Source organism: Manacus candei, unplaced genomic scaffold, assembly GCF_025592945.1.
Source record: "Manacus candei isolate 608988 ecotype Guabito, Panama unplaced genomic scaffold, ASM2559294v1 h1tg000016l, whole genome shotgun sequence".
In the NCBI taxonomy this organism is placed as follows: domain Eukaryota; kingdom Metazoa; phylum Chordata; class Aves; order Passeriformes; family Pipridae; genus Manacus; species Manacus candei.
Genome location: NW_026138064.1, coordinates 5956049 through 5982265, shown reverse-complemented (window position 1 = coordinate 5982265; position 26217 = coordinate 5956049). Strand labels below are relative to the sequence as shown.

Genomic DNA, 26217 nt, shown 5'->3' with positions numbered 1-26217 from the left:
CTCATTCTAATTAGCTATAGGTTACCTAAACTGTAAGAAACTGATCATAGAGACAGACTACAACTGTTTGCTCGTGTTAAAAAGAAAATTTGCATCCTTCCAAGTTTCAGATGTACACCTTTGACAGAAAAAAATGAAAATATGATAATGTAATAAATGCAGCTTCAGCTTATTCCGGGACTTCCAAATAACTAACAAATTCTATTCATTCTGTACACTACCGATGTTTGCAAATGATTCCCTAATACAATTTAGTTTACAGGTGTCATAGTTCAACAGGACATAGGTTAAACGTTGTAGCAAAATTCTGCAGTTTGCTTTAATGCTGTTAAAAAAAAAGAGTGCAAAAACCAGTCAAATTGTCAAAACAGTAATAGGGAGTGTCTCAGTTACGGAAATACTCATTAACGATGTGCCCACTTACCCATCTGTAACATTTTTATTATTTTTATCAGACTCAAGTATGATACGACAACTAATCTTATATTAATAAAACAACTTTGTGCTGAATCCTGATTTTTATTCTTATAATACTGCTGGAATTAAACTGACTTCACCCAAAGAAAAAGAAAAAATCCCATTAACAATCAGAGACAGAGTCTATTTTTGCTTGCATGCTGGTTATGGAATGACCCATTAAGTTTCACACATCTCTTCAGAAGTGAGCCATGAGATTTAGCAGCAATCAAATGTATCCTTATATGACAGGAGAAAATAAGTTACCAAAAGATGCATGAATTCTACTACACTTCCCTTACCAAACTCAGGAGTTTTCTTTCTATTGGACACTAACAGTTTGCTTATCTAATGACAACACCAAACTACAACTTTCATCAGTTTCTCCTTAACAAAAAGTAATTTTAACAAGAGGGAGGTTTTTTGACTCAAAGTCCCAGACTCATGGACTGGGTCAACTGAGGACTTCAATAAGTACCACTGAACAATAAACAGAGGCAAACAGTTGCATTAAATAGAATGAGTGTTGAAATGAGGATTTAGGGGATAAACTTGGGTTTTGTTCAAAATGTAGCAAATGTCCTGTTCAAACAGCAATACATTTATAAATGCTATTTAGTATTTCCTAGCACTTCCCCTCTGACATACTGAAACTACTTCCGTATTTTAAAAACAGTGAAGACTTAGAATTTGTCTGCACAGCAGGCATTATTAAAGACACGACAAACACAACTGTAGCCTGTACTGAGTTTATTTATTCTATTTTAGAATTTTTAGGGCAACCAGGATAAAACTGAAGAGCAGCAACAGTGGTCTTCTACTGATTTTTTTTTTTGCCCAGATGCAGGTTTCCTTTGAAGGACCCATTAAATCATGCAGGAAACGATTCAAAGGACCCATTAAATCGTGCAGTTTTCTCTCAGAACAGTATATTCACCAGTATGAAGAGATTTTTTTTTAATGCACGTTAGGTATAATTTTTTTTCCTAAACAAGTATAAGACTACAACCCAGAATACCCCATCTACCTCTTTTCATATATATATATATATATATATATATATGTTGTGTGTGTATGTGTGTACAATCTTACTAGTTAAATCTGGGTGTTATATTAAGTCCGATGTACAAAATAAAAGCAAATACACATCAGAGCTGTCTTTCAATGACCTCCAACCTAGCTACATTAAATTTTGAACCTCTCAGTCAAGGCCTTCCACTTTAGCAAAGGATTTAGTAGATGAAAGAATTATCTCAGGGTATTAGGTTATTTAAAATTTCTAAAGGAACCTAACAGAGAGCAGAGACTTTCTGTGTCCTCAGGAAGAAAGTTCATTATAATTTCACACAGTGAAATTCCAGCAGACATCAGATGTCATCAACCAGCACAACCATGATGGTTGTGTAGTCACGACACAAGCTTCAAAATCACAAGATGTGTTACGATCAGCCTAACAAATTTGAGATAGACATTGGAAAGGAATTATGAGTTCTGCATAAGGATGCTGGAGAGAGCATTATGGAGCAGTAAGCTTGGTAGCATATACAATGCAGCTACTAAAACATATTAGCTGATTCAGTTTCACTTTGGCTTAAATTAATTACTTCCAGAGATATTAACACAATTGTAGCATGATTTCTCGCTTCCTTTATTTTACACTACACCAATTTCATTATAAAAGCAAACTAATCTGTGGGCCATAATGTTTTATGCAATGACCAAATTACTACAGAATAAATTGTACTTTACCATTAAGAAGCTAGGTGTCATGGTTTTAAGCCTAGATGGAAACTAAGCACACTCAACTACTTACTCAAACCCTCCCCTTCCCACCACCACATGGAATAGGGAGGAGAATCAAAGTAAAACTTGTATGTTGAGATAAGAACAGTTTAATAGTCAAAAATAAAGTAAAACATAGTAATAATAGTAAACATGGAACACCTGAAAGAACACCAAGGAATTCCAGCCACTCCAGACAGAAAGTCAGCTCCCCTGGGGGCCCAGTTAAATGCCTCCATGCTTGGGGCAACAAGGAAGGAAAGAAGAAAGCCATGGACTTCAAGAGAGCAGAATTTGGTCTCTCCAAGGATAACTTGTAACAATCAGATTAGAAGAGTTCTCTGACACATTTTACAAGCAACCAGTTTTGGACACAGTAGTACTTCAAGTTTTCTGACACAAAACAAGGAATGCTCAAACCCTCTTCCCAGTTGTACACACCTCATCCAGCCTTTTTGTTCCAGTTCCCTTTTTCCTTCTTAAGAGGGGAAACAATCACCTCAGCTCTTTTCAGGCGATGTCACAGCAAAAGACAACCCCTCTGGCACTCTTAATTTTACTGCCCATTTTTCTCTTCTGACAAGAGGCAGAGAGGAAAAATAAAGCACAAGGACCCAAAAAGAAGCACAGGATTCTGCACTGAAAAATGCAGCTGAAGCACTTGCTCAAGGATTTCCTTGAGGATTTCCTCAACCGCATTTTTATACATGACATGCAGAAGTTCGGCTTCCATGTTTTCTACATTCAGTTTGGGGGATCTTGTGCACTGTGAGGTCCTGTGCATTTCAATGGATTTTTCACTAGAATTTATGCTCTATGGTGATGTGCTACAACTGTTACTGTCTTGTGGACAACCATCCCTCATTTGCCAAGCATACAGTTCTGTCACTGTGTAAAATCACCACAAATCTTAAACTGCACAAGAAATAAAATAATATGCCCAGAGTGTGACACAATGAAAGTGACAAGCCATACAAGTCATATTCAGAACAACATCTTGAATGAACATGAGGAAGACAAAGCAACAGGGTAAAAGACTTTGCTTAAACTGAACTGTATAATGTAAAAACCCAGAAGAGCTTTTTAGCTGTATAAATCCAGAAATAATTCTATATCCTAGATATTATTATACAAGAAAAATAGTATATACTCTTTTTAGAAAAGCAATTAAGTAAGAGACTGGAGAGAGATCTAAGATAAATCTAAAACAGAATTAAAGCTTCTGAGGGACAGGTAAATAGTAACACTATCTCTATTGATCAGAAGGTGGAAAACTATCAGTAAGAGGGACAAAGGACAATGCAGCATATATTGAATATTCTTAAAACACTAGTCAGATGTACGTATAGTGATATAAATAAGCTTATACTTTAATATTATTCCATTCAAATAAAAAAATGCATCATGAGTCAAATGCAAACCATCTGCACGGATACAAAAGTTGAATGTGGGCTTGCAAACTAAATCGGAGAACCTTCACAGGAAATTTAGAGGAAATAAGATGAGGACTCTCCAACTGAAAGAGAAAATGCTCTCAGAAGAAAAGATTTCAATTAGAAGAACATAATCAATGATATCTAAAAGACGAGTGTGATAGTACTGTTTCTGTGATGTGGCTGGGGAACTGGTCCTCAGAGATCCCGATGAGAACGATTTCAGCACAGTACAAGGGCTCTAAGATAAAAACAGAAGTGGGGAATTCCAGTAGCTACTGCAAACGATAAGTTCAATGAACATACAGATAAAAAAGGCATATCAGACAGTATGTGCCAGTGCAATTAAGATAGTTTTCATAAAGTGAATGCTAGCTTTGTGTTTGAAGATACACTTTCCCTGATGAAAAAGGAGCCTGAATCACATACACCTTAAGGCTTCAAATTTAGACAATGGGGAGAAGAAGGAACATTTTTGGGTTTTAGCGAGCTATAGATGTAAGATGTGAGAATTAAGTTTTGTGATTTACAAGTAAGAATTCTTCAAAACAGAGAAAATAATTTTCTGAAAATGATCCTCTGTATTAGTAACTTCAGTCACGGAGATTAAAAGTTACTTAGGGAAGGCCCTGAAAGCATGCAATAAACTTAAGACTATGACATTAACTCTGGCCAGGCTATCGATGAGTGGATATAGTAACTACAAAATCTCTGTGTTCTATAGATATTAGCACATTCTGAAAGAGATGTAAATGCTGACACACTAAAATGTGAGCAAACTGTATAATGTGGCCAATGTCCCTGTATGATTTTGATTTCATAAATAAGATTCATCTCACGCCTCAAATGGCTTTTTGTGTTGTTGGTGGTGAGTAGGTTTTTTTGGTTTTCCATCCATGACAGAACTGAGCATCTCAGAAAGATCATATGTAGAAAACCAGACAAAGAATCTATTATGTTTACCAAAAAAACTCCAGGATATTTTAAACATGGCACTCACACATGGAATGAGTTTCTGGCTGAATGCTAGCTGATTATTTTAGTTGAGTAGATCATCTATATCTTTGGAGCACCTTTCCAGTAATTATAATATGCATTTTCTTAGCTTGCTATTGTAGATACCTAGAATTGGGAGCAGCACTGTGCAGAGCTATGCAGACATAACAGAGTTATTAAAAATTAAAGCATTCAAAGCTAATTAAAAATATCTCAAATACACAGAGAAGCCAATTAAACAACAAACCTATTCAAAAATCACTTTTTGATAGCACAACATTTTCTGGTTTTAACACAAGTAATACTTTCCAAAGCAGCAGAAATTATGCATAATTGATGCACACATATTGTAAAACACTGCACTGGATGCAAATTAATGTTCCACATTCTGAGTTGCAGAGGGTAGCCTGAAAAACAAGACTTACTTCTGTGAAATTTAAGAACAGTATATTTTCTCAGACCAAAGGCCAGACCATGCCAGTGGCCTAATAACCTGCAACAAGAAGAGAATGACAAATTCTTCAGAGCATGTCTTTGTCCTCTGATGATCTGTGGTATAAGATCTGCCTTACTAGTGTCAGATGTGAGGTTTCTATATGGAACAGTCATGGAAGGATTCTCCTTCCATATATTTCAGCTGTTTTCTGACTCTATATAAACTATTAAAACCCACTACTGTAGCAACCAGATGCACAACCTAATTACATGTTTTTGAAGAACATTTCTGTGTGCTTGCTTTGAATTATCTGCCTACTGTGCTTATTTGATGGTCCCTACTCCTTGCTTCGGCAGATGCAGTGAACCGTCATTATTCCCTACTCACTTTCCTCATGTAACCCCACACCTTACACAAAGAACGAATCCTTATTACATTTCCCTTAAGTTTGCTTTTTCAAGTCTGTAAAGCCCAATCTACTTTTTCACTAATTCTACAGAAGCTCCTCTACGTATCTGAGTATTATTTTCTTGCCTTTCTGAATTCTCCTATGTCAATTTTCCAATTTAGGGAGCTGAAAATATTAGTTACATTAAGCCAAATTCTTCTAGGTGGTACACAGTGAAAGGACAATTTGCATTGAGAAAAATTCCAGCTAGATACTGAAAAAAAAAAAAAAAATCACAGTGAGGACAGTGATTAAATACTGAAATAACTTTCCCAGAGGGACTTCCATCACTGGAGCTACTAGAGCCTCAACTGAAACCAGGCACTTTGCAGCCTGATATAACATGAAAGACAGTCCTGCTCTGAGTAAGAAGTGGGACCAGATGGACCCCCGAGATCTCTTCCAGTTTAAATTATTTAAATTAGCATTTGGGAAGCAGGTGCATATGAATTTATACAGTAATGTAATGTTTTCTGCTCTCTTCTCTCTTCCTTTCCTGAAAATTTCTAGCACATTTTTTTGGTTGTGATCACTAAGTAAATAGTGACCTGATACCTTCTGGAACATTTAGACCTTATTTGGAGTGGTACCTGAGAAATCATTACTGGTATATGTGAAATCAAGCACTGTTACTACAGCCTGGTCAGTAGGAATGTAATTACAAAATATAATGCTAATATTAAAATTTTTAAAAGGCTATTAAAAATAATACATGTAATTTTTAACAAGTCAAGGAATTTACCCGACTTACTATCAAAAAATATTTGCTTGCTTTCCACATAAAATTTTCTGCTCTTATGATTACTCATATGCCTATGATTTCTTATATACCAGAATCTTGTAGTCGCGACACAGGCTACAAAGCTGTTTTGTTTTGATTTCTTTTGGTTTGGGATTTTTTTTGGTTTTTTGTTTGTTTTATGTTGGGTTTTTGTCAGGAAAACAGCAATAAAAAAAAGTATTAAACAAGTGATTGGTGAACTATTTGCAGACAAAAACCAAAAGCCTTTGATAGATTTTATTTAGGAAAGGTTCAGATGTCAGCAAATACTCTGTGTAAATAAATTAATTTTCAAAAAAGAATTATGAATACCATAATATGATTGACCCTTTGCTTTCTTTTTCGAAACACTATCTATCGTAACAGAAAATGCAGTTAAGTTGTCTGCTCTAGGTTTTCTGTTTCAATTAGTTTCAGAGGACTAATTTTCCAAGCTACATATGAAATGTCAGGGAAATGTCACCTTTATCTTTGAAATAACTAGTAAATATTGCAAACACAAAAATACATATTAAAGGTCTTCAAGGAAGTAGAGCACCTCTTCATAGGGGCTAGCAATAATGCTTCCAGAAACAGGGTACATTTTAATTCCTATATACCTAACAGCTTTTTTATTTTTAAAAATATAATATTTTGATTTAACTGAATTATCATCAAGAACGTCAACAGTTCTCTAGAGAAAAACATGACTAAATGTACAGCCCCTACGCTGAGGCACTGAGATCTTGTACAATAGCTGTTTTTGTGGAATGAAATAGTAGCCAGACAAAGGCTTTTGCAATACAGATAGGTCCCTGAAACTCAGTAAATTCTTTGCTAACAAATGTATCTCTTTGCTCAATAAATGTATCTCTACACCGCTAAATCCTAGGGCACTTCCATTCACTGATCACATAATGGCGCCAAACAAAAAGACATTTGATTTCAATAAAGGCAATTTAACAAACCAAGTCAGACTTCTGAAAGCTCAAAGACAAATTTAGAAAGAATATATACTTTTGAAAAATTAAGTTTAAATGCCATTACCTTATGTAACTGTGGAAATATGTGACAGGGAAAATGAAGATTTCTGTCCTACAAAAACCTCAGGTTGGTATGTACATGCTTAGATATTAATTCTTTCACTGATTTCAAAAGCACTGTTATTAATCAACAATGCCATTATTAACTGAGTGTAAAAAACTTTTATTAATTCTTACAATATCACTTTACTAGTGTCAAGTAATAAAAAATTAACAAATTTCAGTCTGTACAGCACTTGCTATATGTGAAGGGGAAGTACCTTTCCATGGCATGATCCTTCTCTTTGGTTGCCACTGCCACATGACAATAACAGATATACAAACACAAGTTCTCTCTTGCTATAATTCTATGTAAGCTCACGAAGTTGCAACAGGAGAACATAAAACATAACACTGAGTGCTCCCAGTGGTACTGAGTACATAATGTTCACAAAAGCAAGAGAGCCTTCATCTCACATCGTCTGGCAGCTCACCATTAAAAAACAATGCGAGGGTGAATTAACTGCGGGTCAAGGTCAGCATCTGCCAGGACATCTTGTTGAACACTTAGGCTGTGCTGCTGCTCAAGAAAACCAAGAATCACAAGAAGTCAAAAAGCAGGGAACGAACTACATTGCCTCTGATCCAGGCAAGAAGCAATCAAACAACCTGAACCAAACTCAAAAACAGATGTCAAGTAAGAGTGTACAAATTGAATGGGAATGTATGACATTTCTTCAGATACTTTCCTGTTTCCAAACTTTTTCATCTTCCTAAGCCAGATATAGTTCTTAGCCCAAAAATCAGCATTTATGGTTTGGCAGTTACACATGCTAACAACATCAGAATAAGCAATCTCTGAAACAGTGAGATTTCATGAATGTGACCTGAAATTTCGAGAATATAACCATAGATTTAAAAACAATATAAAGCTCAAAATATGCTAGAGAAAAAAAGGTTGAGAGATCATAAAACATGCAAAGCAAACCACCTATAAGGAAATTATATACTTCCATCTTTCTAAACTTTACAGTTTGTCAGGTGGCTACAAAAAAACATGTTTTATTATCTAGATATAACGTGCATTCACGAATCATTTCAATTTAACAATTCTTAGGAGCATTCTGGAGTCAAAGAGGCTAGATTTATTGTGTACTTTCATACTGTATAGTTTTATTGTGTACTTTAATACTGTATTCATCCAGTTGAAACAGTTTTGGGTGTGTATGATCCAAATTCTCAGAAAAACAGAGAAATGCAGTAACACTAGAACTGCTGCCCTGGAGCTGTAATCAGGATCAACACTACAGCTGCCACTTGAAGTGATGAAGTCATTAATGTGAAATATATTTTAAAACTGGTTATATACATGCACACACATAGAGACTGATCTTGTCATCCCCCTTTCAAGAAAAAAAAGAAAAATCCAAAACCTGAGCTAGAAAGAAAGTTCTCGATAAGGCAATGGAAGAAATGGATTTTTCCTACATACACACATGTTATGCTGTGCTACTCATATTAAAAAAACTATATCTCTATTGGCCAGATTGTGAAAAAAACATCAACTGAAAACACATTTTCCTTCACTAATGATGGACATTGGTGTATAAAATAAACTATATGTCCCGAAGTTTTCATACACTTCCTTTTCCACAAAAAAAAAAAAAAAAAGTATAACCATAGAGTGGTTTTGGCACTTGTTAACAAATGATAGTAATTGGTAGTGGTACTTCCTCAATTGATTGGTGAAGTTTTAGGTGGCCAGTAGTTAGCTTAACTTTTAGAAGTTTACAGCAAACTTTTCAAACATATAAATATTACTTAAGGATTTATGGAACTTCATTACAACCACTGGCCTAATACAAAGCCACAGATGCAGAACCTCTAAGCTACATTTCATATGAAGCATGAACAATTTTCCAGTGCAGATGTCTAAAGAACCAAGCTACACATACAGTACTCCACACAATGAATTCAGCAGATTAAACAAATATAAACACAACTTCCAGGACACTTTTACATGAGGATCCAGACTGGCGAATGTAAAAGTTTTGCAAAAAATGGCCAAAAGACGTCAATTTCTAATGTTCTCTGCAACAGTCAGTAGATGAAATAAGGAAGTTATGAAGATCACCCACGGCTACCACAAGCGTGTTGGTGAATTCCTGAAGAGCAGTGTACACGTCAAACAACATACGGAACTGAAAATTAACTTTACTAACCACAATCTTAAAATAACAGTAATAGGCTTGCAAGAAATTCATGTATACTTACACACCCTGCAGACTGAGAAATACAAACCATTATCCTTTTCTCATCACTAGAAAAATCTGTGTTGGTTATTTTAAACCTCCAAAATTCCCAGAAAGGAAGCCAAGCCACACTTCAAGAAAGCACAAACCAAAAAACTTTTCAATCCTTTAGTCCTGATCTGCACAGGCAAAGCTCCTCTGGTCCCACTGAGTACAGTGGCATAAGTATCTTGACAAAATATGATCTCATAAAGCAAATCTGTATGTGAGTTTGTAGGTGGGAGATTAGAAGGCAACAAAGAGTAAAATTACAGATATGAGCTACAAGCAGGTGAGTTATTGCTGCCACAGCTGTTAGTCAAAAGATGTTCCAGGGAAGTACAGGGAATACAGAGTTAAGGTAAGGGGTCAGTGAGAAGGACAGTTTGGGGTTTTCTTCCTAGAGATGCTAAAAACAAAATTTTGCCTGACCTCAATTTAAGCAAAGCTTCCATCCAAAATAAGATTTTCTAAGGAGGATCGCCTCTCTTTAGAGTTCAGCATTTTGTATCCAAAGAAGAAGACATGGAAAGACAACCAAAGCAAGTAACTGGATGATGTATCAGCTGCATAAAGGGAAAACTAAAGCTACAGGAGAAAATACTCTGTGCATCAGCCAGTGCAGCACTGTGCTAACTAGAGGTTATGTAGCCCAAAAAGTACCTAAATGCAGTATTTATAAACATAACATCAATCATCTGTTAGAGATAGCATTTACTATACAGGTCAATTACTTCAATTAGAATTCACAACTCAGTAACAGGTAGAATGACATAGTTTTTCCAGATCTCATTAAACATATTCAAAAGCTGTTGGATTTGGTTGCTTTTTAGTCACAGATACAGACAGTAATGCCTGCTAAAGATAAGTGCCTGACAAATCTGGTGATGGAGTTCAGACCTTAGGCATTTAAGTCCAAGGAAGTCTGGAAGGGATTAGAGGCACTGAAGCAGCTATACCCTGAAGTGCCAGGGTTAAGGAAACAGTAGACAAAAGGCAACAGGTAAGGCAGGAACAGAGACCAAGAACAGCACCATGCATATTGCATGACCTTGAAATCTACAAGAAACCATAAATCCTTCTATAGTTCACAAGATGCCAAGAACGAAACATTTGAGAGCTGTGTACTCCCAGGCCGTAGGCAGGGACTTGCAACCCAGCTTTAGCAGAGGTCCATGCCAACCTACAGAAAACAGTATACTCTTGGGGGATGGGGTTGGGAAACCCCTAAGTTTTCCCCTGATGTCAAAGGAAATTCTTAGAGGCCTGGGAAGAATCCTCTCTCCAGCCAATCATCACATGATCACACCAGAGGTGTATTGTCTTTAAATTTGTTATTATACTGTTCTGACTGGTTTAAGGTAATATTTCTTGGATTCTGCTCTCTACACACTGGCACTTACCAATGAGGATCCCTCTAATAATTCATTGACTGGTTCCAGTTGACTCACTGACTGGTTTTACTAAAGCCACCTGGGAAATGCTATATCAAGCGAGAAGAAATAACACCTCATGTTGTGTGATCTGGAAGGATGTAAAGCACAGTTCTTCTCTCAATAAACAGTGTTATTAAGTATGGACTGGCAATTGTGTCCTGTTTGGAAAACTAAATTTTGAGCGGATGCATTTGTTTTGTCACAATAAAACAAAGTTTCATGGAGTTAATACCGAATAGCTTCAGTCTGATGGGACAGAACTGGTTCTTAGTCAGATCCACATTTATGTTATCTGTATTAAAGAATAAAACTCAACCAGAAGGAGTTTGTAGTACACCAAGATTCAAATTTGATCAGGTATTTCTGCTTGACAGCTAGCCCAGTCACATTTGCAAACGATGTTTGCTTTTGGTTTTCACAGATACCTATTTATCCACAGAATCAGCTTACATGTTAATAGATAAAATGATAAAGCAACTTTGTGACAGCTGCAACACACAACTCGAGCAGCTTATCTGAGGTAGGCTTAATGGGTAATCTTTGTAAGGTGCCAAAACCACAAATATTTGCCAGTTTCACAGATTTCACAGAATATTCTGAGCTGGAAGGGACCCACAAGGATCACTGAGTCCAACTTTTAAGTGAATGGCCTATAATTTAAACAACAGAACAATAAAAATGCAAATCCTAGAGATAAGCAGTGTTAAAATTCTACTCTGAGTAAAGCCTGTGGTCCACTGAATTCATGTACAGATCACAGCTATAAATCATAAACACAAACAAGACTATTCTGAAAATACAGACACCAAGGAGGAAAGACTTAGTGACCAATGAGTAAGATATTTCAATCCTACACAAGTTGAAGTTCATAAATTTTATCTAGCACAATGAGCCAAAATAATTAGGCAACACTTCTGCAGAAATACAAAAAGACTTTGAGTTATTATGCTCAGTCAACAGATGGAGTCTTTCATATGTTTCAGTCATTACTTATCAAAAAGATCTGTCCAACAAGCAGTCTCTTCTCAAAGTTCATAGTACTAATTAAGCATTCTGGTTTCTTGGATTGCAGCTGACAAGAACTTCCCTACACAGCTGAAAAGAAGTAGAAGCCACACAGCAAACCATAAAATCATATACTTCAAATCTGGCAATAAACTACCAGTGGCAGTAGATTAAAACCATAAATCGTAATTCCAAGAATTATTTTATAGTAGGACTTTAGGACTTTTAGAAGCATAATAACTGTCGTTAAGAACAATGGTATTTTTAATCAGCCACTTAAAAAGAAAGAGAGAAAAGCAGAGAGGTGATTTAAAGCAGCCAAATTCTATCACATTACTTCCTGTGTGTTGCCTAGAGGCTATGAGAAGTTAATAATCCCACTAATTCAGTCCCATCACTATGAAAAAGATGCAAGAAGCCAATAGTGATAATTCTGGAAGAGAGTTACTACTTTCCTGCCAGCACACAGAGAAACATTGCCACACATACTGAAACATACACTGGACACCAGTATGTGATTTCTGCTCAAAGGGAAACTTCTGAGTGAAGCTTTCCTAATCCACAGGGAAGATTTTGACTGAAATAACAAATCCCCAGTGGGCATGCAGTGCTGCAACACTACTGCAGTGAAACCTTCTTCCTCAAGATAAAAATGAAAGCTCTTGCAATACTTTTGGCAGTTCAAAAGAGGTATATGTACTTATCTTAAGTACTTATTACTCGTCTTCATACTGAGAGGGTAAACTAATTCTGCACTTCAAATATTCTAAGAGTTTTGTTTCTGTGAATTCCTCACAAAGTTTGTTCACACTTCTAATTTTGCCTTTCCCTGAGACTAGGTTCAACACTTTTTGCTAACCTTAAGAAATACTTAATTTCTGAGCCTTAGTGTGTGACCTTAGTCTAATATTTTCTTTCAGAAGTTTCTAGGCATGCTCACTGGAAAGAGGCTTGACAGCCCCACTGACTTCTCATCTTGTAAATTCTGGACCAGCCAGTAATACCCACAGGGGACAAGGTATGACTGGTTTTATCTGTCTGCTACATTAGTGTCTCCTTTTGTATTATTCTTCCTCTGATGTATGTCCATCTGGCAAGTGAGATTTACAAAAAGAAGAAACAGAAGCTAGAACATACTCGCTATGAGAGAAAGGGGAATAGAATTCATCCTTCACACTTCCCAAAAGCATCTGACATTTGGGGCATTTTTGTTCCGTGTCAAATTCTGATTTGTAAGTCAGAAACACAGGTCCCAGACAGCAAGCTTGGAAAGTGGCCCAAAACAAAGATCACTGTCCAGGCATCCAACAAATAAAACTGTTTATTTCCAAGTCCTCTATGAATTAATAGGCAAAATTTCTACAACATGACTGCACTGGCAGCCTTTACTCTGCTGAGACTAAAATAAAAAAGGGTAAGGATACCAGTGCTGCACAGACTAACTTTGGCCCTGTTCCTATTGACAAGACAGTTAAAATCTTGGAATAGCATAGTGGAAGTGTACAAGATTTATAAATATATAACTCAAATAACCATGAAGGCCTTTCCTACCATGCCCTAATACAATCTTAGTTTTATATAAATGTGATGAGCCTCAAGTCAGTAGAGAATTACTTACATGGATAGAAAAGGAAGATGTTTGCAAGTGCATTACAAAGCATAAGAATGCCTCCAATCTTCTGAATCAGAAAGAAAAATGACAAACTTATCTCTACTGTTAAGCTTTCTGCTATTGCTGCAATGGGCTGGCATAGAAGGCAATCATTTTCCTGCAACTGTTTGAAAATAAAGTTCCTATATAACCTCAGACAGCATGGGAAAAGGAGATGCCCAAAAGTGTAGGTAATCTCTCAGCTGATTATGTTTCAGGACCTTATGATCCATCATCTAAAATGTATGTAATGAAGCATCTTCAATCACACAGCCAACTCCTGTAAATACCCATTCATATCTATGTAGCTGACTGTTGAAAATTCAAAACATACCAATGGATTAAATTTGTCAATTACAATTTTAGTGAGAGTCCTGAAAACATTCACCTCAAACCCAAACCTGCAAAGGAAGACTCTGACTATTGGTTTGTTGATTACATTATTACGAGTCATGGATTCTAGAAAGTGAAATGGAAAGATAAAAACGTTCACATTAGGTAGAATGATTTACAAACAACAAAAGTAGCACTCTTTTCATGCATTTAATATTTTAATATTTTTCTTCTATAATGACTGAGAACTAATTTTTTAATTACCACAATCTTCACCAAAAGCGGGCTTATCTTACTTTTACAGCAATCACTAAGAATAAGATCTCTGAAGCCTTTTGAAAAGGAATGACAAACAGTAGAAGCAATCAGATGTGAAGTGAATATTTATATTTGAGTAATTATGCTACAAGATTTGGATTATTCAGTAGTTACTAGTCTTCTGGCACTGAGCTCCACCTGCTGACAAGTCTTTCAAGTATTGCAAAGCTCACATACCAAGTCTCAGTTTTATCAAATGTTCCAGTATGTGCCGCAGTGCACAAAATAAATCTATGAAACATTTCTATAGTGAGAACACATATAATTTTAAATACATATTCTTAAAAATAATGTGTCTTTATAAAATTTGGTTTTACCATTTAAGGAAAAAGGAGAATAAGAGCGGCACACAGATTTCATTATATTATTACTAAACAAGATTAATTACTATTTTAAATTAACTAAATCCATTGCCTGGATTAAGCACTCCCTGAAGATTTCCTATTCTGTAACAATTTCCAAGGTAATACTGATGCTGTAATTTTAAAGCCCTACCATGAAATGCAAATCATCATAATTGTACTTAATTACCTGAGTAAATGTTTAGCTGGTACTGCAATATTCAAAAAATTAATTATATTTTTATTTCTAATCTGATCATTAGACATACAACATTTTGTTGCTGTTGTTTTCTTCACTTTAATTGCCATGGACTACTGCCATGCTTTGTTGATCATATTGACAGCAAAAATACCATATGTCTCTTAGGACAAATGACAAGCCATACATCCCCTAATTGAACATCTAAACATTTAAAAATTAGCTCAAGTAGTTTCCAGTTACTGGTTAAAGATATGTAACAGTTTGGATACTACTAAATTTTTGGCAAAATATATCTGTTTACAAGGAATAGCCAGCTTTTTCTAAGTATCTATCTCCAATACTTTAATATAGGTACAGAAGAAAATGTGAACTATGATTCTCCCATTAACACAGTGTGTAGTATAACTGCATAACTGTAAGGGGCTCAAAGACATGATTTTAAACTTCTAGTACCTTCAGCATTATAATTATCTCTGTCTTTCATGGATAGCTCAGTAGAAAGGTATAACTGCTAGAAACATATTTATGTTTTCATTTTTCCGCATACAACAACAAAATTGTTTAATATAATGTTCAGGAATAAGCATAAACAGATTTTTTTTTAAACTCCTGGCTATGATACCATGATTGAACAAAATAGAATCATTCAGCAATTTCCTTTTTCCCTACAACACACAGCTAACATTCTACAAAAAACAAAATATATTGACAACACCAAAACATACTGAAGACATAAGCAGAACGTGAAACATCCTATAGAGGCAAAAAAAGAAAAAAAAAACTAAGTTATAACACACATGTAACATTACATGGCCTATAATGACACATCTAACAGCATTTCAGAATTTCATTGTTAGCATTCTATTACTCTGCTCTCCATTGCTGGCAAAATCCTGGCAAGAATACTCTTGAACAGACTAATACCCACTATAGCAGAAGGAATTCTACCTGAAAGCCAATGTGGGTTTCATAGCCAACAGGAATACCACAAACATGGTATTTGTTCTCAGATAACTGCAAGAGAAGTGTAGGGAACAGAACAAAGGTCTCTATGTAACCTTTGTTGATCTCACCAAGGCTTTCGATACTGTGAGCAGAAAAGGTCTGTGGCAGATTTTGGAACGTTTAGGTTGTCCCCCCAAGTTCCTTAAAATGATCATCTCACTCCATGAGGATCAGCACGGCCAAGTCAGATATGGCAATGCACTTTCTGAGCCCTTTCTAATAAAGAATGGAGTGAAACAAGGCTGCGTTCTCACCCCTATCCTATTCACTGTCTTTTTCAGCATGATGCTCCAAAGGGCCATGGCAGACCTCCATGATCAGGACGGTATCTACATTTGATACCGTACTGACGGAAGCCTTTTCAACCTAAGGCAACTGAAGGCCCACACCAAGACCTTAAACCATCTTGTCCGGGAGCTGCTTTATGCTGATGATGCCGCCCTTGTCGCTCACACAGAAGCAGCTCTGCAGCGTTTAACATCCTGCTTTGCAGACGCTGCTGAGCTCTTTGGGCTGGCAGTCAGCCTAAAGAAGACAGAAGTTCTCTATCAACCTGCACATCAGGAAGCCTTCCATCATCCCCATATCACCATTGGCCAATCAGAGCTCAAATCAGTCCAGCAGTTTAATTACCTAGGCAGCCTCATCTCCTTGGACAGTAAGACTGACGGAGAGATAGACAACAGGTTAGCAAAGGCATATAGTGCTTTCGGAAAGCTTCATAAAAGAGTTTGGCGTAATAAACACCTGAAGAAAAGTACCAAGATCAGTGTTTACAGAGCCATAGTGCTGTCTACTCTTTTATATGGGTCCGATTCATGGGTCATCTACCACCACCACCTGTGTCTCCTAGAATGCTTCCATCAACGCTGTCTCCGTACAATCCTAAACATCCACTGGTCAGATTATGTGACCAATACATCTGTTCTGGAATGAGCAGCAGTCACAAGTATTGAGGCCATGTTACTGAGAACACAGCTGCATTGGGCAGGGCACGTCTCCAGGATGAAGGACCACCGCCTCCCTAAGATCTTGCTTTATGGTGAACTTGCCACCGGCTGCCGCAAGAGAGGAGCCCCGAAGAAAAGATACAAGGACTCCCTGAAACAACATCTCAGCCTTGGACATATTGATCACCATAACTGGTCTACTCTGGCCTCCAGTCGGGAGGTCTGGAGACACACCATCTATAACGCTGATGTTTCCTTTGAGAACACATACAGGGTCACCCTTGAGGAGAAAAGACAACACAGAAAGAACCGTGTCTTGCAGAATTTACCACCTAAGGAGTCTTTCTGCTGTGCCTTTTGCAATCGGATATGTCTGTCTCATACTGGCCTCATTAGCCACCAGCGTGCCTGTAACAAATGTGGACAGAGCCTTCCCAAATCTTCATTCGCGAAACCTAGCCATGACTGACACTCTATTATACAGCTATGTAATGTAAGATATGGAAAACAAAACAATTTGAGAATTATTACACCATGAAATTGGCTGTATTTATATGATACCATATAAATACTTAGAAATATGAAATTTTACAGAATTGTTTTGCATATCCTATTTTTAATTTTAAATTACAAAAAAACCTCACTTGTGACTGAGGACATGCAAATTTACTTCATATGGATGACAACAACACAAGTCAATTATGATTTTGTAATTCTTAAGAAAGTATTTACAATTAATTTCTAAAGAGGAATAAATAACCACAATTAAGTATAGTATCAGAGCAACATTCAGATGAACTGCACATAAAGAGGAGAAACCTAAACAAATTTATAGCTGAAGAGACAATGATTCTCTGGAATGACAAGAGGATGAGCTATTAGCAGCAAGAATATTTAATTTCCAAGCATTTAGCAGTTCTATAATTTTAAAGAGTTTTAGTAAAAATAAAAAAAAAATCCCATCATAAAAATCACCAGGATATTTATTTATACAAACAGCCCATCAGTGTATTATGTTTTCATCTTGAGATATAGTCAAGACTGCCCTCTCAAGGCATAGCAACTTGCAAAAAAAGTTTAATTTACACTGCAGTTGTATCTCTTTCTTTTTAGTCACTTTTACTCACACAGAATATCAGCTCAACAGTTAAAGAAAACTTACTCAAGGGGAATCACGCAGCATTTAAGTTCAGTCATATTCCCACACTTCACTCATACAAAGGGTAAATCATGCCTGGCCAATCTGGTGGCCTCCCATGACGGACTGACTGCAGCAGCAAACAAGGCAAGAGTGAGTCACAACTCATGTCACCTACCCAGACTTTTGTAAGGCCTCCAGCATGATCCCACGTGACATCCTTATCTCCAAGTTGGAGAGATGTGGATCTGAAGGGTGGGCCACTCTTCAAATGGAATAGGGAATTGGCTGAATGGACACAGCCAGAGAGCTCTGGTCAATGGCTCTATGTCCAGGTGGGGCTGGTGGTGAGTGATGTCACCTCAGGACTCTGTCTTGAAACCAATGCTCTTTAATATCTTCATCAATGACACAGACAGTGAGATCCAATGTGCCCTCAGCAAGTTTGCAGATGACACAAAGCTGAGGGGCACAGGTGACACAACAGAAGGACAGGATGCCATCCAGGGGGACCCGGACAAACTTGAGAAATGGGCCCATGAGAACCTCATGAAGTTCAGCAAGTCCAAGCGTGGGGTGCTGCAGCGGGGTCAGCACAATCCTAGATAGGAGTAAAGACTGAGAACATACTGAGAGCAGCTCTGCTGAGAAGGATTTGGGGGCACGGTAGACAAAAAGCTGAATGTGAGCCAACAGCATGGGTTTGCAGCCCAAAGGGACAATCATATCCTGGGCTACATCCAAAGCAGTGTGGGCAGCAGATCAAGGGAGGTGATTCTCCCCCTCTACTCTGCCCTCGTGAGACCCCACCAGGAGTATCGTGCCCAGGTCTGAGATCCTCAACAGAAGAAAGGCATGGACCTGCTGCAACAAGTCTAGAGGAGAGCCACTGAGTTGATCACAGGGCTTGAGCACCTCTCCTACGACAACAGGCTGTGAGAGCTGGAGTCGTTCAGCCTGGAAAAGAGAAGGCTTCAGGAAGATTTCACTGCAGCCCTTCAGCACTTAAAAGGAGCTTCTAAAAGCAATGGAGAGTGATTTTTGGAAGTGGTAGGTAGTGATATGACAAGGGAGAGAACACTAGTAAACTGAAAGAGGAGATGTTTCAGCACCTGAGCAGAGTCTTGCTCTGCTGGGAATACAACATTTGGCAGAGGCTGTGAGAGAGGAGACAGCCCTGGTACTGAGAGTGGTCACCAAACACCACCTTAATACTCCCTCCTGTGCTGCAGGGTAACAGCAATGGTCTCCTCATGTGCAGAGACAAGAGTGTGACTACTTCTGGCTTAGTGGAGGGACCAGTTGGGAAAAAGGCTGTACAAGGGCAGAACGCCCCAGTTCTACACCTCCTCTCAGCATTTCTACTGCGATGGTCCAGCACCCAGATGTAAGGGCTTCTCCAACATCGCAGGCATGGAGTCATTTTATGACCAACTCAATCCCCCCTAGAAGGCAAGGCCAATACCAACATGATCAAGGAGGTTAAGCTCCTGCCTACTTCCACTCTAAAAGCTGGTACAGGAGTGCAGGAGCTCCTGCAAGTCCTAAAGGGAAAAAACAGTGTAAGCAGTAGGATATACAGGATCCAGTGCAGGCTGCAGTGAACCATGACCATTTCCTTCTGGGAAAGGCCAGGCTGGATGGGATTTTGAGCATCCTGCTTTAGTGGAAGGTGTCGCTGCCCATGGCAGGGCGGCTGGAAACAGACAAACTTTAAGGTCCCTTCCAATCCAAACCATTCTATGGTTCTATGACTCCATTGTCAGGTTCCCCTGCCCTCCACCAGAGGCCACATTGCCCTGGACACAGAACCAGCCACTCTGTGACATCAGCCTTGGGCCAAGGGCACCACGGGTGCCATGTTGACAGCTGCAACCAGCTTTTGAAAGTTTCAAATAACTTCTTTGCCATACAAACCAATTTTTGGGGGGAAAAGAGAAAACAAAAAAGGAAATGATGACAAGCCACTCTAGAAATTCCTAATTCCAAATAAAAGGTAATCTCTAGTAATTCTGCAGTAGCCTAGCCAAGAAAGGGAAAAAAGAAAACTAAAAGAAAAACATTTACTATATGGATTAGCAGTGTAACAGCAGACACAGATGGTCATGGTAAAGAACAGGGGACTAAAACAGAGTTGACGAAGAGGTGAGGAGCCCTTGCTCCTGGCAGCGCACTGTGCTGCTACCAGTGATGAAGTTTCCATGCCTTTGTGCTGCTGGCCATGTGCAGGCCTGTACTCAGCACATGGGATTATTTTCTCCCACCCATTGAAACAGAGATTTGGACACCAGAAAGCAGACTTTAGCAATCTTGAACTGAAGCAGAAGAGTACCATTTTCATAATTAGGCTCATCACCTCAACTAACCCATAGAGACAATATTCATTAGCACTACTACAGGATAATATAGTAAATATTATTAACAAAATAGCCTACCCAAAAAAGATTCCAAGTCTCCTAATCTTTTGCAACCATTATTCTATTCTTCTTTTCTCCTTCATCATCTTTTTTCATTTTGTCAACTCCTTCTACGTCATGACAAGCATATAAGCTTTGAAATATAATGTTTTGTACCAGCGTAAACAACAACCATCCCATAGCACCTTGTAAATATTCAACAGCAGTGGAAGCAAGAGAATGCTGACAATTAAGGATAACTGTAGAATGTGAATCAAACTAGGTTCCACAAATTGACAGAGGAAAAAAACATATATGGGGTCTCCTCAGAGCACAAAAAGTTCCTTTTGATTATTGAGAGCATGTAAACATTTGAAAATAAGTTGCAAAGAAATCAGTGTTCATTTCTGTCCAGGTAAAGAGTAACTACAGTACATAAAATTAATTTCTCTATTACATAATGTGTGCAGTGATTCTGCAGTGAGTTTTTACTGTTCATTTTATATCTACAACTGTGACTATATATCTTCAACACACCCAAGGAAACTACCAATAGCTGCTCAGTCACATTTACTAAATCTATTTAAGGGTTAACACTTTTAATAATAAAATAGTCTAGTGAGAATCTAAGCATCAAGTATACAGAAGACCCATCCAAGACCACAGACATGGATTGTTACAAGTTATTGCAACTTAAAAAATAAGAAAACCCACACAACTGAACTGTTTGTCCAAACAAGTTTCCAAAAATGCAAAGTGAAGTTCATTCACTTTAGTCACCCCAGTGAGTATCTGGATAATCTGATCCCAGGACAGCAAAGCTACACAGTTCAGTAAAACAGATGTAAAACTTACCATAGAAGTCACTGATCTTGCATCTTCTTCATAATTCACTACAGGTGGCGGCTCTTTCCCATCATTCTCTTGAACCTTTTGTTCCAGTAGTTCTTTCTGGGCTGCAAATTTTGCCTCAGAGCATCTTAATTGCTGAACTGTTTGCTTAAGTTCTTCAAGCGCTTGCTTTTGGCTCAGCAAGAGTACAATGCTGCAAAGAAAAATAACAATTTAGAAATATACATGATTTAAGATACTGTCTGAGTTTAATGAGACTGAAGTGTTTTGCTAAGGAGGAGTTATGAGAAAGACCAAACTCCCCCCTCTAAACAATTGTAAATCCGAAATTACAAGGCTCCAACTGAGGAAGTATGGAGAAAGAAAAAATAACAGCCCTTTATTAAAGGATATATGTGTATTAACAGAAAAAGAACACAACATCAACCAACAATAATCCTGTACCCAAAAATCCCCTTCAAAAAGGAAACAGTTCACTACTTTCTGCCATTTGGTGCAATTCTAACCACAGTCGGCAGGGGGGCTGTAGGATCGCTAGAGGAGCAGAGCCTGCAGTTGCTCTGTGGTAGTCATCAGGGGGTGCTATTGGGCTCTGGTGGTCGCCGCACGGGGGGCCCCAGTGGAGGAGAAGCCAAAAATTAAGATTTCCCGCCCACACCAAGAAAGGGAAGGGGAAAGGGGGAAAAAGGGGGCTCTTCCCACGAAACTCATGTTGTCCGTGGCTGGCTGCGGCTGGGATTTCCCCCCCCTTTGTCAATGGGCACAAGCCACTGCCAAACACGGGAGTGGAAGAGGGAAAGGGCCACCTCCTCCAAAAAAAGGTTCCTCTGCAGATGGGTTAAGCCTCTCCGATGAAATTCGAGAAGATATGGGCTGGAGGCAGAACAGGGTGCAGGAAAAACGGAGGCAAACGGGGCCAGAAAACAGCCAGATGACCAGGCCAAAAAACAAAGTGAACCTCGGACCCCTCCAACGCACACCTTTGCCTGAGTTAAGGCAAAAGTGAAGTGCCTCCAGTTTCCAAGGAGAGGAAAAAAAAACCTCATCACCCCACTCCACAGTCTTCAGAGGGCCATCAGCTTGGAATGTGGATCTGCTGGTTAGTTCTTTTCTGTGGATCAATCACCCTAGGCAAACACCTTCCCCCTCCCTCGTTCAACATCTTTCTTCTACAGCAATGCAGGGAAAAGAAAAAAATTCCCCCTTGGTTTTTTTCAGAATAAATAAACCTATGACAGACACATATTTTGTTTCATAAAAGCTGGGGGAAAGAAGCATGACAATTCCTCAACACAATTCTTTATTCGAAGGTATAAACACATAGAGCAATTCTAGAAAATTTTCAAAGCTACAACACAATGCAAGCAAACACCCATTCTCTTTTCATTATCACAAAAATCACATTGTAATAAATATACACGAAACTACTGTTTTCATTCACTTTTGACTGAATATACAAACACTAGGGTTCCCTGTCCTTTAGAGAATAAAATTTTAGATAATGATTTCCAGCAATGAGAAATTCACTGCATTCTAGATAGTTGCTGTAATGATAATTTGTACTGCTAAACTCACCTCACATCCAGTATAAATTCATCTGGCATCAAGTTAGAGATATCTGTTGTTTTCTCTACTTTGTAAGTGTTTCTGGACTGCATTATAACCGTCTTCTAATGAAGCTAAATAATTTGATCTCTATAAGAAGACAACTTTTGTCTTCTGCTTGTTTTTATGGATCTCCTCTGAATACCCCTCATAGCCCTGAATCCTCGAGACAAACATGATTAAATCATTACTGAAGGACAAGCACTTAGAACATCTGCAGCTACCTATATGACTCTATTATCCCAAAGAACTGTCAAAACCAAAGATTGACAGAAGCTGCCTAAAAGACAGAATCGTCCATGGTGTAATACAGACACCCTTAAAAGCATTCAACTGGAACCCAGTGACATGTGGTCTGTAAGAGATGCAGAGTTCTCACAGTCTACAAGAACAGATTGACGACGTAAAGGGACCAGAACTATGTAGAATGAGGACAATATGAAGAAAAATCACAGTTTCCTTTCACTCTGTATCTTCAGGATAATCCCTGGAAGGTAAGACCCTCTTGCAAGCCTACCCTTGAAGAAAAAAAGAAAGGTAAAAGTCATTCATATTGAGATTTTTCTTTCCCAAAGTGGTGCTGAGCCAAATGACTATTCAAATAGGTTTCCAAGTGATAAGGGAACAACCCGTCATAAAATTCTCATTGGCAGGAAAAGACAAAAATAATATTCCTATAGATGAGCATTATACTAAGTCACTAATGAACCAAACTCCACACTATCAGCAGAACGATCATTCATGCAAAAAGGATAAGTGTGATGTATGAAGACATGATTACAGGATCTGAAACTGAGACTTGGCATGAGACCACATACATTTAAGAGCATCACACAAGAAAATGAACAATTATCTTGACATTATCCTCAAGATAATGTCCTTTCATCTGGGCCTCATTATGAGAGAAAGAGGACATCACCCTGTGAAAATAATAGTCTTCCATCATCAGCAAGGCCTTGGTGAACACACATTGTGTAGACTGACATCCTCAAACACAAAATGCTTTCAACATATCATGATGCAGGGGTAACAAGAGAAAAGTCACAAACTAGTCTCTTTCCTGAACGGTGGCAAGATGAATTACAATCTAATTAGTTTTCCCAAATCCAGCTCTGAATGCTCCACACTCCAGACATGCATGAGGAATTGGAATCTATAAAATTATTTGTCCATGGCTTGCATGAGTGCTAACTTCATAGTCCTTGTTGCCAGCAAAAAGCTACCAGCAACCTCACAGAGTGAGATCTTGTGTAAAGAAGCCCTGCAAGTCAGGGCGACACATCGGAAAGTGTTAAAAAGATAAACTGAATCAAAAACTAAATTTTCAACATGCCATCTTGTCAGGAGGGCAGATGATATTCTAGACATATACATATATAAATAAAATATAATTAAAACATTCTCTGTGTTGAAGGCAATATCATCATTTGACTATGCAAAAGGATATTAGTGCCAGGATAACAGTACCAAGACAGTGCCATATAGTATGACAGCAGTCATAATGAAACCCAATGCAACAGCTGGATGAGATCTTCTGGGGACATTAAATACCTGTAAAAACATCCTGATCGCTCTGCACTGCACTTAAAAGGTGAAAATGGGTTCTTTTGGAGGAAGACATGATCAATGACAAGTCACAACAAGGATGATTTCAGGGAAACTCTGACCTTACAACTAGGCATCTAAGAAAGATTTCATGCCTTTTAATAAGACATAGAGTTACTGGTGCAATTTGAACCAAAATCATCTTCTCAACACTGCAAACATCTGCTAAAGGATCAGTCAGAGAAGCCTGCCCACAGCAAGAAATACAGGGATGGTCTGAACTATTTTCAGAGAGTGATAACTGATAACAAAACAATACTGAAGGGAAAAAGCCAAATACCCCCGCAAACTTGATGAGTTCAAATACAGTTTACCCTATAAGTAATGTGCAGCAAAGAAGGCAGGTCAAGAACCAAAAACTGGAAAATACACTGTGATTACATATGAACTTCAGCAAAGAAAGAACAGGAAAGTATCTAATTAAAACCCTCATATCATAAAATTTTAGATATTAATTAAATACTATACAATATATTGTATGACAAGATTCCTTCCACAAAAAGCTTCAAGACTGCATAGAATCATAGAACCATAGAATCATAGAATCATAGAAGCAAGTGGGTTGGAAGGGACCTCCAAGATCATCAAGTCCAATCCTTGATCCACTACCACTGCATAGTGGATCCACTAAGTGCCACATCCAGTCTCATCTTAAAAACCTGCAGGGACGGAGAATCCACCACTTCCCTGGGCAGCCCATTCCAATGTCTGATTACTCTCTCTGTAAAAAATTTCTTCCAGATATCCAACCTAAACCTTCCCTGGCAGAGCTTAAGACCTTCAGTGAAAGAAGGGTTACCCAAAGGACTTGCTCTCCAATTCACTACTGGTACTGTAAGCTAATATTTATAAGCAAGTTAGTAAGGTTATGACTGATTGAAACAAGAATCAGAAAAATATCATTACAGACAAAATTTCTTTATCTGTTGTATTAAGTTCAGTTTAAATGAGGATGTGAATACTTTTTCTAATCAGAGATAGGAAAAAAAGCTAAAGATGTTGCCCAAGAATGGTTCTTTATAATAATGTTTAATTTGCGGTGCCATAAAACATTCACTAATCCCTCATGTTTGCTATTTGTTATGCAGTACTACATATTACATTCTTTACATTTACAGTTTTGTAAAAAGAAAATGCAATGAAGAATGAACTTAACCTGAAAAGTTCCAAACACATTACTGCATAAGAAAGAGTCTTGCACATGATTCTGAACGTCTTTCACAAAATTACAACTACACAAGGAATTCTGTCAAACAGAGAGGCAATGTGAACTTAGTCAACTTCTTCCGTCAAGTTGAAGTTACAATACTAACCAAAGGTCCAGCTCTTGAGCCATCCCAAAACCATGACAATTATATATTAACTCATGGAGCTGCTCAATTCTTCAATGATTTAGGGTCTGGAGTAAGTAAGGGTTACTGTAGAGATGAGAAATTAACTTATTATTGTTTCTCACAGTAATTGCTACTCACAGAAACAGAACAAGATTAGTGGTGGTTATTTCTTATTTAAGTCTTAGAATGTCATTATAGCCATTTTTTCCCTCAAATTATTATATTTCAAAGTTCATTTCAACTTACTCAGACTTCTTTTCACAAGTTTTAGAGGACTCCTCTATTTTTTTCTCTAGTTCCAATACAAGTTCCTCTTTGCTCAAAAGGGTCTGCTGTGTTTGCATCAGTTCTTCTATTACTGTTTTTAACCTGCAAGATAGAAGTCAAAAACCCATGCTGTGAATACACAAACTGTATACATT

The 26217-nt window shown here is 37.8% G+C and overlaps 1 protein-coding gene across 4 annotated transcripts in view; it reads right to left on the bottom strand.

Annotated features, from left to right (window-relative positions):
- Positions 1–26217, bottom strand: part of FER (FER tyrosine kinase) — a 156833-nt gene that overhangs the window by 84308 nt on the left and 46308 nt on the right. For all 4 annotated transcript variants that reach the window (XM_051782603.1, XM_051782604.1, XM_051782605.1 and 1 more), the window contains exons 9-10: positions 26042–26164; positions 21255–21444 (exon numbers count right to left, since the gene is read on the bottom strand). In XM_051782603.1, the coding sequence (XP_051638563.1) occupies positions 21255–21444; positions 26042–26164 (313 nt within the window). The remainder of the gene's footprint in view (positions 1–21254; positions 21445–26041; positions 26165–26217) is intronic.